The sequence below is a fragment of the Panthera pardus genome, unplaced genomic scaffold (assembly GCF_024362965.1).
Source record: "Panthera pardus isolate Hobbes unplaced genomic scaffold, ASM2436296v1 HiC_scaffold_27, whole genome shotgun sequence".
Classification (NCBI taxonomy): domain Eukaryota; kingdom Metazoa; phylum Chordata; class Mammalia; order Carnivora; family Felidae; genus Panthera; species Panthera pardus.
The window spans coordinates 19,242,379-19,257,732 of record NW_026526843.1 but is presented as its reverse complement, the minus strand read 5'-3'; the positions used below and the strand labels follow the sequence as shown (position 1 = coordinate 19,257,732).

Sequence of the window (15,354 nt, the reverse complement as noted above, 5' to 3'; positions counted from 1 at the left end):
AGGAGAAATTCATAAATCAAACAAGAAACTATAGTAAGACCAGCACTGTGTAGGAAGATATAAAGAGAGTTTGCTCTTTTCCTGCTAACTAGTAAGGCTTTTATGCCAAGCCTTCTAGCACAGGACAGGGTTCTAGAAGGATGCATCTCCTACTCCAAGAGAATGGAGTCTTTGAAGGATTGGAACTGATACCTGATACATGTTTTTATAATTCATCTGGTCCTGTATTTACTTGCATACTTCATTATTTTCATATTTAGATCTATTATCAAATATTTTTCCATTATGAAATGGTTTGAAAACTTTTTTTATGAATTACAGTTCATCATTGTTCAGTCAAAATTATTCCCTTGACATAGCACTTCAAAAAAAGGAAACACACACGACATTTTTACACAGAAAAAACTAAGCAGAACCAACTTCTTTTTAATATAGCCGGCAGCTTCACAGGGCCTGGACTGGGTACATATGTTCATGGTAAGGTTTTACCAAACAGCCCATGTTTCATTTGGCATCTTAGTCTCCCTACTTTATAATACACTCTGTCAATCATTTCCTGAAGGTGATATTCTATGTGTTTTTTCTGTCACTTTCATAGGACTACTACTGAGCCAGTTAGGGAAATAAAACAACAGAGATCAAAATCCAGCATATGTTAAAAGAAAAACCTTTTCTGATATGTCTGCACTGTGTATTAAAGCACTGATAACCTAAGTGTTAGGTGTGTAGATATGAGAAATAATTTTAAATTTGGCCTTATTTTTTTTCATTCTCCATATCAACCCCATTAGTTTTTAATGGTAAAGTGTCATGTGGCTACTCACATGCTTGTATCTTAGAAATCAGAAAGCAAGTTAAGTTAATAAGACAAACTATTTTCTGTATTGAGGGAGGCACAAGTTGAATGCAGTTTGGACACTTCCTTCTTGGAGATTTTGATTCTCTAGAAGAGCTTCAATACTCTGTGTAATCCCAAGGCAAAGTGGAGAGTGTCAATGGGAAAGCAGGAAGGGGTAAGCTCTTCCAGCCCAGGTGGCAGGAAGGACTTCTGAGAGGAATTTCTGGAGTGGTGAGGAGTATCTGGACATACAAAATACAGAAGAGAAGGCCATTTTTATCAATTCAGAAAAACAGAACCAAAGGTACAGTGAAAGATCGTAGACACATTTACATGGAATGGTGACTTTATTAGAGTTTCTTCTTTACTTGTCCATCTCCACATTAGGCAGTAAGTACGATGAAGACAGGCACAGGTTGGGCACTGAGAACAGAGCCTAAAAGAGTATATAGTTTTTTTGTGGAACTCAATGAACGAATAGCCCCAAGATAACTATAAATTTATGAACTTCAAAAAGCATGACTAAGGAAAAAGAGCATGGTGCCATGGTAGAGAACCAAAAGTGGATCTAGACGACCAGTAGGAGTGAATCATGGGAAGTAGGGGTGACTATAAATGGACAGCACAAAGAAGGTTTTTAGGGAGTGATGGAACTGTTCTTTATCCTGATTATGGTCATGGTTACATGAATCCATGCCTGTATTAAAACCATAGAACTGTACACCAAGAAAAAACAAATCAATTTTACCATATAATTTAAGATATGCATTGCTTAATAATTTAAATATATATGTCCACAAAAAGACTTGTAAAAGAATGTTCATTGCAGCTCTATTTGTAGTAGCCAAAAATTAGAAATAAATGTCCATCAAAGGAAAATGCCTGACAAATTGTGGTATATGCATAGACCAGAATATTCCTCGGCAACAAAAAGGAATAAACGACTGATACATATGACAGGATGAATCTCAGATGTATTATACTGAGTTTTAAGAGAGCAGATTCAACAGAGTATATGTTATATAGCTTCATTTTTATGAAATTCTAATAAAGCAAAGAAATCTATAGCAAAACACATCAGAATAGTGGTTGCCTCTAGGTCAAGGGTTAACAGGGAAGGGGCACAAAAAGGATTTCTAGTGTGTTGAAAATATTGTATGTCTTGATAGGAATATGGGTCACATGTGTTTATGCATTTGTGAAAGCTCACAGAATATTAAAAATGGATCTGTGCATTTTATTATATGTAAACTTTACCTTAAAATATAAACAATAACCAGCTCAAATGAAGAAGTCTGCTTTTTGCAATGAAGTGAGTTGGCAACCCTAAAACTACTCTCTGTGTGTTCTAGACTTGAGCAAATAAGGAAATCTATTGAGGATAATGGGGCCAAGCATCTCCAACTATTGGAGAAAAGTGTTGCACAAATGGAAACAGGAGGACTAGAATGAACCCTCTGGTACTGGTTTAGATGTGGAGGTATCCATATGAATTCATGGTTTGTATTATTTTATATACACATATACACCTAAGTACACATACACAGAGATGGGTAGATAAGAAAATAAATATAGATATAGGCCTTTATGCCTAGGTGTGTGTGGATTTGTTTCCCAGTTCTGAAAGCACTAGAAGTAGACACAGAGTAGTAACAAGGAGCATGACTAGTGCCCAGATCTTGGCTTCTAAATATCTGCATTTAAGAAGCCAGGGTTCCTTTGACTAAGGCTTGGAGAACCAACCGATTTCATGGATGAGGCAAAGAAAGAACTAAATGAGCCTGGAACATCATTAGTGCCAGAAAGTAAGGAATGATCCAAGAATGGTGAAAAATATCAAAAAGACAGAAGAGCTTGGTTGAAAGGGCTGCCACTGGTCGATTTGGGGACAATCCAAGCATTGAAATAAATAATAACAGCAAAGTATTTTAATCCAGTGAATAGACAAATGAATAAATAAATAATGAATGTGAAAAGAAGAGGGAGAGAAAAAGTGGAGAAGAAAGGATAGAAAAAGACAGAGGGAAGGGAAAAGGAGGAGAGAATAATGATAAAGCAAATGCAGCAAAACTTTAATACTTGTAAGCACAGGTAGAGGACGATATATTATAGTAGTAGTTCCTGCCAATATTCAAATAAAAAGTTTAAAAGTTAAAAAAAATTAACAGAGATAAAGGAAAAGAATCCCTGGGATACAAAAAGGTAAAGCAAAAAACATTAAGTCAAAAGAGAACCAGATCCTGTCCCACTTCCTCAGATCCTAAGGCACAGCCTGACATCTTCACTACAGGCTGACAAATGAATAGCATGAGGAGGGAAAAAATTACAATTTTAATTGTCTGAGTAGAACAAGCAGCTGCCAGTATATTTATCCAAAGCTAATTTTCATAAAATAGGTTAATACTCAGATAATTTGTTCCAGATTTTTCACAAGTTTGATATTTATTAGACTTCTTTTCATTAGTGTCTACACCCTCAGTGATTTCAGAGTTTGAGTTTTGAGTACAAACTTACTATGAGCTTTTCAAAAATATTAATAATCAAATTGTTCTTATCAATTATAAATCTAATAAGACAGTCTAATAACTTTATGCTTTGAGATGATCATATAGCTAAAGAAGGAATATGGGTGGGCTAGAGGTCATATAAACACAATGAAACACAAAATCCAGAAACCTGAGCCTGCTCTCCCTTCTTTTCTCTTCTTCTTCTGTTTTTGTTTTTGTTTTTATGTTTGCCTTTTTAGAACCAGGTCCTATACATACCAACAGGACAAGTTAAATGGAAACCAAGAGACTTGCTCCAGATCTAACAACTACAGCTGCATGAGAATGGGTCCCAACTCCTTTTCTTATCTGTTAGAGGCAGGTGTCAGCATGTGATGGTGTCTCAGGTGGGTGTGAGACCATGGAGTAAACAGACTGAACTCAGACTCTCAATGGGGCCTCCAAGCCATGAATTCCATCATGTTCAGATTTGGCTACACACCCTGTCCTGACCCCAGCAAGGCAAGGTGCACTCTTTGCAGAGAATAGTTTGGGTGTTGATGGATATAGAATCATCTCATAAGGATAGGGGTTTCAAGTTGGCTGGGTTTAAACAGAAAAAGAGGACAACCTTAAATTAACAGAAAAATAAGAGTATTAAAGAAATCACCAGACTCAGACTTCAGATCATGACCATAAACCAAGTTTACATGTAACCCTTTGCACTTAATAATGTCATTATAGCTCAGTTAACGATTTAGTGGAGATCTAAATTATAACTACTCCATTTTGAAATTACTTCTTAATTGATAATAATTTGATTTTGTATAGTATTTTACAAAGCATATAGATATAATTTATTTATCAAAGCAGACAGGCCTCATTTCCTTATCTTATTTGTGATGCACATTCTGCATTAATTATCCTCACCATTTATAGATAATAAACCTGAGACTCAAGGAGGCTTGTCCAAGATCACACAACTTGTAAATGGTCAAGCTGAGAAATAAAACACGAATACTTCAGTTGTTTAAAAATCCCAATACTGTGAGTTTTTTAAAGCATCACTATACCATAAGACCTCCACACTATTTGCCAAAGATGATGACAGGCAATGTGGAGTAGAATTAGGCAAGTAACTTGCAGAGGGAGAGTAGAGAGCCTTGACTGAGGCTTCAAGAGGCAGTGAAAATGTCGCTTGTGGAGACACAAGCTGGCCACCTTACCTATTACATCACACCATTCAGAATTGCCAATATTGCACCATCTTTTAACCTATAAAAATGTCAATTGCATATGGTAAAACTTAAATCAAATTTATCCTCCCCTCACAACCTTCCCTATCCCTCGTCATTGCTTACCGTTTTCCATTGGCCCTCCTCACCATGTAACCCACTCTGGTCTATTGATTTATGTATTGTCTTTCTCTTCCACTAGAATGGAGCTTTAGAAGTTAAGGATTTTTGTTCACTGCTGTGTCCTCAGAGCCTAGAACAGAACTTCCCCTATAGTAGGTGCTAAATACTTGCTGTATGCATAAGTTTCACTGGGACTGGAATGATGGAACCTGTGAGCTAGCTCCTTAGTGGTAAAGAAACACAATCAAATGTGCTGCAGTGATGCACAGGGCCCTTCCCCTGCTCAAGGTGGGGTGGACACAAGTAATGAAGTCTGTATAGAATAGTACCAAGGCTCCATATAACAAAACTGTGGTAATGAGAATTACCATACATCTTTACAAAATTCTCTTCACACCTTTGTACAAAATAACTCTTCACTGACACAAGCTGAAAGGGGAATTAGGCAGGAACATTCTTTTTGGTGAAGCTGCTGACAGCTGGAGTCTCCCAGGGACCAATTCCAGCACTGTAGCAGTTTCTGAAGACTGAAACCAAGTGTAAGAGCTATTAGAACCCTTGGAAATGCTTGCTATTTGATATTCCAGTGTTCTTTACTCTATCTGAAGGTGAGAAGATGCTATCTTCATCAACACTGGGCTAATCGTCATAGTCCCCTCCCTATTAATTTTTCTCTCCTCTACATTTAAGGAGAAATTAAAGGGGAAAAAAAGATTTTCTCTCGAAAACATCCTCAATCAAGTACTTCCCAAAGGCTCCTCGAGTTTCCTCCTTGGAATCCCATACTAGCCACAGCTGCTGGAACTGATGTCCTGACAGGAATGAGCCCAGGAAAATCTGGGTCCCAATTCCACTCTACTGTGGAACAAATTGTGTGAGTTGGGCATATCATAATCCTCTATGACTACATTCTGACAAGTCTAAAATCTACCTTATAGATTTGTTTTCAATTTGTTTTCAGGTTAATAAACATGAAATCCTATCATGAAGGCTAAAGAACAGAATGCATTTCTACTGAGATGACACTGTGATGGGAATTTGGGTCTTACCTCTACATACATCTGGCCAAACTAAAAGAGTAGCTAGGTATTTCATTCTGGCTCTAGCAGGAGCCAGATAGGAGAGGGCTAACAGTATTCCAGTTTTGGTCTGCCCCTTACGTACTTTCAAGTACCCCTTACTTCTTTGTATCTTCAGTGGTCCAAGCAAACAAGACCTTGCACTCCATTGCATCTGTAGCTTTAATGGAAAATAACCCAACCACTGAGTCCCTCTCCTGAAATGAAAGGTTCTTTAGCCTCAAATCTGAAACATGCAAGGACAATACACCCTCCATGGAAACAGACCCTTTCTTCTAAACATCTCAAATTCCCCTCTTTGTGTTTCTTTCATAAGCATAGGCAATGCTTTCAAGCCTTTTAGCAAAATGATTCTTGCCTTTCAAAGAACATGTAGAATTACCAAGAGAAATTCCCAAACCACTTTGGGAGCTCCAGGTCCCTATGGCCTCTGTGCCTGATTACTTTCCTAACTGTCCTTCAGTCTATAAAATGAAAGCCAGATTACCAATCTGCTCAGGGTGTCTATGAAACATACGAAACCATGACTCTGACATGCCATGATTTCTTCTCCTTATTTTTATTTAAAAATATCCTGAGAACAAGGAAAGAGTCTATGACAAAAACAAGGCAATACTAGTTTGCACTGATTTATAATAATACTGCATTACCTTTGAGAGGTCTCATGGCATGGAATGGATTACCATTTTGATAGGATCAACCAATCAATCAGTCCCTGAGTAGATGTTCATTTCTGCCTACTTGATGTGAAGCTCTGTGCCAGACAGGGACAAGGCTGGCAGGTCCACCTTTACAGACCTCAAGATAGTGGACAAGCCAGGCCCACCAACAACCCATCACGTGAGAGCTGAGGTGTCTGAGAGCACAGCAGTGACCATGGTATTGAAGGAGAGGGGAGGGATGTGAGACATGGGAGGTGGAATTAAACAGAATTTCTTCATCAGATCCATCAACTCTGTCCTAAGTGTCATTTTCCATCTTACTTTCTATATGATAAATAATAATCCATTGCATAATTTTGAAAGAACTTTAGTAATATTTTATGAAAGTACAGAACATATAAAACTATAGTGCATTCATCCACACTGAAGTGATAATATCTTACAATATTAGAAGGGGTTTTAAGCCTCAAGAAAACATTTCTTTTAGGGGCACCTGGGTGGCTCAGTTGGTTAAGCGTCCGACTTCAACTCAGGTCACGATCTCGTGGTCCGAGAGTTTGAGCCCCGCGTCGGGCTCTGGGCTGATGGCTCAGAGCCTGGAGCCTGCTTTGGATTCTGTGTCTCCCTCTCTCTCTGCCCCTCCCCCGTTCATGCTCTGTCTGTCTCTGTCTCAAAAATAAATAAACGTTAAAAAAATTATAAAAAAAATAAAAAGAAAAAAAACATTTCTTTTATATCTAAGTAGATCACTGGTATAGATGTGGTAACTGGCTCGTTTCTGCATCAGAATATTTTTCATCCAATTAAACTCTGCTTAATAGTAAAACACAGGTCTCCTCACTCTCTGAACTCTTACTATCTGAATATTTGCTACAATGATCTGCTGACTGAATTATCCACATGGTTTGCTGCTGTTGTATCTCAGGTACTCTCCTGATAGGAGAGTGTCTTGAGTTCACATTGTTTAAACATGCCATGTTTTGCAGATATCCTCTTCCCCACATTATTCAGTAAACAGTCTAATAAAGTTGAGTAACTAATGAAGGAAATGGTCAAGCCTAAAAAGTGTAAATAAGCACATGCGCTACAAGGAAAACTGGGGGTGATAAAGCACATTAAGAGAGCTGAATGAGGGGCGCCTGGGTGGCTCAGTCGGTTAAGCATCCGACTTCAGCTCAGGTCATGATCTCATGGTCCGTGAGTTCGAGCCCCGCGTTGGGCTCTGTGCTGACAGGTCAGAGCCCAGAGCCTGTTTCAGATTCTGTGTCTCCCTCTCTCTCTGCCCCTCCCCTGTTCATGCTCTGTCTCTCTCTGTCTCAAAAATAAATAAACGTTAAAAAAAAAATTTTTAAAAAAAAGAGAGCTGAATGATCATTAGTCTTAAGCTTGGCCATGCACTTGTCCTGTCCCCAACACCTAGGAATCACAGATACAATGCTGAATATTTACAAGAAATTTGAGATCCTGAAAAAAAAAAAAAAAAGCTTTCTGGTGCAAATGAGTGTGATCTTGGCATGAGCGGACTTATCACATTCACACAATTACAAATGCAATCTCATGTTAGCAAGAGTTGTAGGACACCAAACATGTGGAATGCAAACAGACTGCCACTGTGCGCTCTGTTTTCCATCCCATTGCTTTGTGTGTAGCTTCAGACAATGGTTTGCAGCCAAGCACCTCTGAACTCTCCCGCCAGGAAGGGAAGATTCTCCCCCATTCCTTAGATCCAGACACAGATGAATGTCAGACATTTCCTGTTTAACTCATTTCTTCACTAGCTCTTTCTTCCTTACCACCCCCACCATCAAATAGTAACAGTGACCACAGCCTCCAACTCTCTCCTCTCCCACCATCAGGCCTCACATAAACATGTCTTTAATCATAAGAAACCTCTTAAAAAATTATCTGGTTTATTTTCTTTTTTGCTAAGTATTATTGGCATGTGGTGCACATCTTTAATATATTATTTTATTATTTATTTACACATGCATATCTACTGTGATATAGAAGGAAATTTTAACCCACTCTCAATAATCTATGCTGTGCAGTATCTAGTATTATGGTTTTTTACATACAGACTAATGAGTTTAACAAGTATTAAATAACTAGATAGTATTACATACAATTTCTATTTTGCAGAAATCCTTGGTGGATTGTTAAGCAGATACATGAGGGGGTTTAATGATATCTGGTAAACTGGCATTTTCTTGTGAGTTGGGACTGCATTTTTATTTCTTTTTCCACTGAAACTCATGGAACACTGCCTCCGTTCTTTGAAACTTTGTTACCAAATGTCATAAAATAAATTATATTCACAAAAAGAGGGACACCTGTATAATAGCAGTTACCACAATGTGCACTTATTGTTCCACCATTTAAAAGTATTTCTAGAAAAAGTAATCAAATGCTATTTTTAAATGAATTGTCTTAATTTGAAAGTCATTAAATGTCTGCATCAGTTAAGTGTGCTCTATAGCTTTTTTTTATGTTTATTTATTTTTGACAGAGAGAGAGAGAGAGAGAGAGAGAGAGCGAGCGCACGCGCGCGCTCATGAGTGGGGGAGGGGCAGAGAGAGAGGGAGACACAGAATCTGAAACAGATTCCAGGCTCTGAGCTATCAGCACAGAGCCTGATGTGGAGCTTGAACTCATGGACAGCAAGATCATGACCTGAGCTGAAGTTGGACGCTCAACTGACTGAGTCACCCAGGCGCCCCCTATAGCTTTTTTTTTTTTTTTAATAAAAAGCCAATCACTTGTACTTACATTCAGTTGGAGAAATAAGAATTATATTAGCTGGGCAAAGGAATTCAGGCTAGTAGATTGCTCTTCTGGATTCAATTGTTTGTCTTTTCATTTTAATGGGAAAATATTTGTACATATCATTTCTTGTTTTAGTTTTGTTGAATAAAAGTATGCCCTAGGTCTCCATCACTTACTTCAGCAGTAGTCTCTCACCTGCACTCTGTAGATAGATGTTCCTCATCTGAGTCATTTATCAGCTGAATATCTTCCCCAGCTTTCTCCACAGTGAAAAGGTCCTGCAGAGAAACTGGCATTTTAGATACTTAAAATGAACTTATATAGTAAAAATACCTGACACATTAGTATAGCACGTAGTAAATTTGGAAGCAATCACATATCCAATGTCACAGCTCATCTGTATATCAATGTGAGAAAGGCACTTGATTTTATAGTCATGAAAACTGAGGATTATAGAGAAGTAATGATTTGGCCCAAGATACACGGCTGGTAGACACAAAACAAAGTAGATCCATCATCTCACAGTTGCACTCTGAGTTTGCTGCACCATCCACTGTGCTACATAGTCAACACTGTGAAAAAAATCTTCCTCCAAAAAGCCCTCTGTTCTCACAAGATTTATTCTCCAAAGTGACCATTAATATGGAACAAATATCCTAGAAACCCAGAGGAAAATTGCAAAAGATCACAAATAGAGATCCTTGTGCCATGAGGGACTCTAGAGTGAAGGACGTGTGCCAAATGAGATTTTCCTTTCTCAGAGGTGGGAGTAGTATATTTTGGGGGTGACTTCCACAATGGGATGTCTGTCTTCATGTGGCAAATATGAAAGCTCAAATCTCAGCTGCCAGAGAGGCATAATGATTGGGGCAATCAGACCAAGCAACTTCCTTCAATTGCTTTTCTGACACTTTTCTTATGGTCTTAAATCTGGGAGAAAAAAAGTGACACATGTCTACTCTAAAATGGAATGTAACAGGGTCTTTCACAGTTTCTGAAATGTGGTCAGTTAAAGTCCACAATCTAAACCATAGACAAGAGTAAAGCAGATCTTTTGCTCTCTCTGGATCCTAATGATAACAATTATCATAATGATAATGATGAGTATGATGGCTGTAATAGCTCACACTTACCAAGTGCTTGCCATGCATAAGGTGCTGTCTTATTTACTTTTCACCACAACTCTAAAAGAAGGTTTTATTATTGCCATATATAGAAAAAGAAACTGAAGCTAAAAGATTTACGCAACTTGGATGAAGTCCTGCAGCTGGTCTGGATCCAGAGGCCTGTCTTGTAAGGCAGTTGGATGTGTTGTATGTCACAATGTCATCATAATGTTAACATGGCTCTTGATTTGCCCCCCACTCCCACATCACCCAATCCATAGTGTCACCGTCTGACTCAAGTCAGTTCGTGGCACTTCCATTTATTGAGCTTCTCAGGCTTAAAAGCTAGGAGTCATTTCTCTTCTCCCACCCACTTTCAACACATCAGCAAGGACTTTGTGCCCCATCTCCCAACAATAACCCAAACCCATGTACTTCTATCTCCATGACTCCAATCCTAGTCCAAGCTCTACCATCTCTCATGCCACTCCTCTTGCCTGTGCTCTTGTTTCCCAGATTCCATTTCCCACCCAGGAACCAGTCTAATCTCTCAAAAACAATGAAATCAGATCATGTCATGCTGCTTTCCACTATAGCTGAAGTAAAAGTCAAACTCATGATCATGATTCTCAAAGTTCTCCATAACCTGGCTTCTGCCCACTTCTTGTACCTAATTTTCTACTACTCCTTTCCTCTTTCACCTTCTTCTAGTCACATAACAGTACTTGCACCTTGGAACTCTCTAAGCTAGTTACTACTTCAAGATTTTTACAGCTGCTGAACCCTTTACCTGGATTGCCTTCCTTTCTTTGCTGGGTTGACCTCATAACTGAGGGTCTCAGTTCAAAAGACAGGTCATCAGAGAAAGACCTTCCCTGACCACACTGTCTGAACTCCTTCTTCCCACCAGCTATTAACATATGATTGTTTTATCATCTACATGACACTTTTAAACATTACATGTCTATTGTCTATTTCTTCTAATGCATCCCCAGGACCTAGCATAGTGTCTGGCACATAGTAGGTGCTTAATAAATATGTTACTTAGTGAATAAATATTCATTGGACCTGAATCTATCCAAAGAATTCTAAAGATTGATTTTCCTTTTTAGAGAAAGAATCTGTGAGTGCTACATTAGTAGAACACTAAGTGAAAATTGGTGGTGGATGTGGGAGAGAGCTGCCTCAAAACTCACCTCATGACAGAAACCTTCCTTTGTTCACCTGTCAAAATGGTCACTTCTCTTAATATGTTCCAGCCCTCAGCCCCTGTATACCTCTTTCATATTACATTAAAACCACTTGTTACTGGGGCGCCTGAGTGGCTCAGTCAGTTGAGCATCTGACTTCAGTTCAGGTCATGATCTCACGGTTCATGAGTTCGAGCCCCACGTCCAGCTCTGGGCTGACAGCTCAGAGCCTAGAGCCCGCTTCAGATTCTGTGTCTCCCTCTGTCTGCCCCTCCGCTGCTTGCACTCTGTCTCTCACATTGTCTCAAAAATAAATAAACGTTAAAAATTTTAAAAAAATAAAATAAAACCACTTGTAAGTGATTGTGTATCTCTTTTGAGTGTGTTGAGATCTCCACTCACGTGCTCACCTTCTGAAATGCAGGAGCTGATCTGTCCTCATTCACTTATCTTAGCACAACCCCCTGCACACATTGGGTTCCTTAGAAATGCTGTCCAGTAGCTGATGGACCAAAGGGGACATGGCCTTTCAAAGGAAGCCCGCAATTCCCCAGTTGGGAAGGCACACACACAACATACTCACCCGTAGAATCTGAGTCCTGAGGATACAAATGGACCCGACCAGATAAAACCGATCCTCCAGAGGAAGATATGTACCACAGGATTCAGCAAAAGAGGGACTGGGGAAGAAGCTACTGAAGAGCACCAAAGGCTCTACGGGAGACAGAGACACACATGTGACAATCAAATAGAAAGGCAGGCTGTCTACATAAGAAATGAACACCTGACACATCAGTGCACTGTTTGCCAGCCCACTGATAATTTTCAGAATTCTGAGTCACAGATTTTTCCTGCCTTCCTTCTGTTCCAGCTATCCTCCTTACCCTGGTCTCCACCAAAACATGAAGAAGTCATTACTGAGAAATAATTGTTGCAAGTTCAGGGTGATATTCAACTTTGTGTTCTTACTCTGTGGATGGATTTTGTAGTCTTCAAAAGAAATTTAGCTCCCCTCTTTTATATAGGGCACATGGGTATTAAATATGTGTGTAATTTGTGTGCATATGTAGTCAACTGAATGTTTTAAAAGTATACGACCCTTAATTTTCAACACATATGACAAACATATCAGACAACCATTGTGTGAACTAATTTTGATTGTTTATTTACTCATTCATTCATTCGCTATATTTTTAGACCTCAGTATCAAAGAACCGAGTTAATTACACTCTTAGTCCATGGAATAGAATGAACACAGATAAAGTCTCTACTCTTGATTTTTCTGATCCTTCTGCACCCACAGACACCCATTGCCATATACCACTTTTAATATCTAAACTTGTAAAATATGTAGTCTGGTTTTATGTGTATGTGCTTACCACTTACAAAGGTGGCATTGTGCTATAGATCTCATTCTGTTTCTTACTTTTTTCAATCAACATTATGGTTTTAAGATTTAACTGGAGTGCCTGGGTGGCTCAGTCAGTTAAGCATCTGACTTTGGCTCAGGTTGTGATCTTGCAGTCCGTGGATTAGAGCTATGCACTGTGCAGCCTGCTTGGAATTCTCTCTCTCCCTCTCTCTCTGCCCCTTGCCCACTCATACTCTCTCTCTCTCTCTCTCTCTCTCTCTCTCTCTCAAAATAAATAAACTTAAAAAAAAGATTTAACCATGTTGTAGTATGTATATCCGAAGTCACTGCTTTCAAAGTTTTCCATATTGCACATTTTTCTCATTTTACTTGCCCATTTCCCTAATAATGCACACCTAGGCTGTCTCCAACTCCCTCCAACCATAAAAAACACTATGGCATATATAGCACATGTCCCTTTAGGCACAGATCTCTCTGTAAGTCTGCCTCTGATATATCTCCACCCAGTGATGAGACTGCTGAGTCACAGGTTAATTAACATAATTTAAGTTCACTCTGTTTTTCAGGAATGCTTCATGAGTTTACATTCCTCTCAACACTGTCTTAGTATTTTATTTCTCACCTCCTCACCAATATTTGTTTATTATTCACACTTCCTGATTTCTGTCATTCAGATGGGTGTACAGTGCTATCTCACTGGTTTTTAAATCTTTCATTCTTTGCTTACTAGTGAGTTCAAGCATCTTTTCACATATTCGTTGGGCTATTTACCTATGGTTCAAGCCCTAGATGTTTTAATGGCCCCATATCAGTGTTTATGTTAATTTATCAGCCAATAGATCCTGAAACCTTGAAAATTGTAAATTTGGACTCCATATCCACACAACACTGATTTGAGGTTTGATTTCTTGTAAATGACACATATTTTTTTCCATTCAAATTCTGAGGGAGATGGCAAACATTATTCCTCTAGGCCAGTGGACAGGATTTTACTGATCATGTTAAGTTTCTAGGTTTTATGTATTGGTCCTTGAATGAATGTTAGCACTCCAGACCCCAGCCAGCGAAGCCCATGGATGATGCATAACCCACCTAGGCTTCCTCTTATTATAGTCTTGTACTTTATACTCTAATTCCTGTCACCCAAGGACTTAACTTTCCTTTAAGCTTGGGTATGCATCAAACTTCTTTTGTTATGTTTTAAAAATTGTTTCCTTGTTTTTGTAGAAGGAAAGAGTCATTCTTACTAGTTCAATCCACCATATTACCAAGTGACCCTATCTTGTGAATTTTACTATTTTTTAAACTGAATATTTAATATAAGTTTTAATAATAAAAGGGATGAAACAAGGATTAGTTGTTTATAATAGGCGCTAGATATTTCTGTAAAAGGTATTCCATTTTTCAAAGGAGTTTCCCCTATTTCCCTGTCTTTTCTATCTTCCTCAGAGCAATAAACAGTAATTACAACTCTCATAAGTAAGCTGCTCTGTTGTATTGGACAGTAATTATATTTATATATTTCAAGTCCTCATCATCTCCAAACCCCCTCTTCCTTTTACTGCACAGTCTCACTGCACTGTTTCACAAAAACATTGCACTCTGCTAAAATTCATAGAGTCTGAACGAAAGCTAGAGGCCCAAGCATTTTTGGATACCAATTTAGTAGCAGTGTCTACTGGCACAAACCTATTTATTCCTAACTGCAATAGAAATGAAAACTACTTCAATGAACAAGCAACTCAGGAATAAGATCATTAAATATAACTAAACATTTTAAATATAAATATTATCTATTTTCTGATTAGTGTCAGGTAAGTATATAAGCTACCTATCCCGAAATTCTGATCTCAGACAAAAAGGTCAGAGACATTTACAAACAAGGTGTTTCATATTATCAGGCCCATTTTTAGAACAATAAGATCCTTTGGAACAATAACTTTAGTCTTTCTTTTTATCAGAGATTTCTGTTGGTCCTTCTTTTGGTAATCCATTTATATCATCACTCATAATCTACTTTCCCTTTGTTTTTATCATGGAATTCTTTTTCAAAAGTCTGATCAGTGTCTACAACCAAACCGCTATGGTCACAGGGATATAAGAGAATCTGAGGGCGCCGGCAGTGGAAAGGCATTTATGTTAGCAACGAAGGGCTATGAAACACATTAACTTTATCTAAATTAGACTGAAAACTGAATTGCTTACCATTTGAAATATCTTTTAAAGTCAGAATTAATTTCACATATTCATAAGTAGGGTTACTACCACGTTTATCATTTCCTCTCTTTATATGACAGCAAAAGTCAGTATGTTTTCCCACTAAGAAAAAAAAGATACAAAACACATTTACAATGGTATGTTACCACATTCTGCAGGATTATTTCATAAGACCATTGTCTTACTTAGAACATATTTTTAAAAAATATCATTTTCTTTCCATGAACATTAGCTCTGGCATAGCTATCTATGTTGTAGCTCTGGAGTAGAGTGCCAGCTAGAA

At 38.3% G+C, this 15,354-nt stretch overlaps 1 protein-coding gene across 3 annotated transcripts in view; it reads right to left on the bottom strand.

The window, feature by feature from the left end:
• PASD1 (PAS domain containing repressor 1) overlaps positions 1-15,354 on the bottom strand; it is a 114,401-nt gene that overhangs the window by 33,974 nt on the left and 65,073 nt on the right. For all 3 annotated transcript variants that reach the window (XM_019435784.2, XM_019435786.2, XM_019435785.2), the window contains 3 exons: positions 15,060-15,173; positions 12,066-12,196; positions 9,382-9,464 (listed from right to left, as the gene is read on the bottom strand). In XM_019435784.2, the coding sequence (XP_019291329.1) occupies positions 9,382-9,464; positions 12,066-12,196; positions 15,060-15,173 (328 nt within the window). The remainder of the gene's footprint in view (positions 1-9,381; positions 9,465-12,065; positions 12,197-15,059; positions 15,174-15,354) is intronic.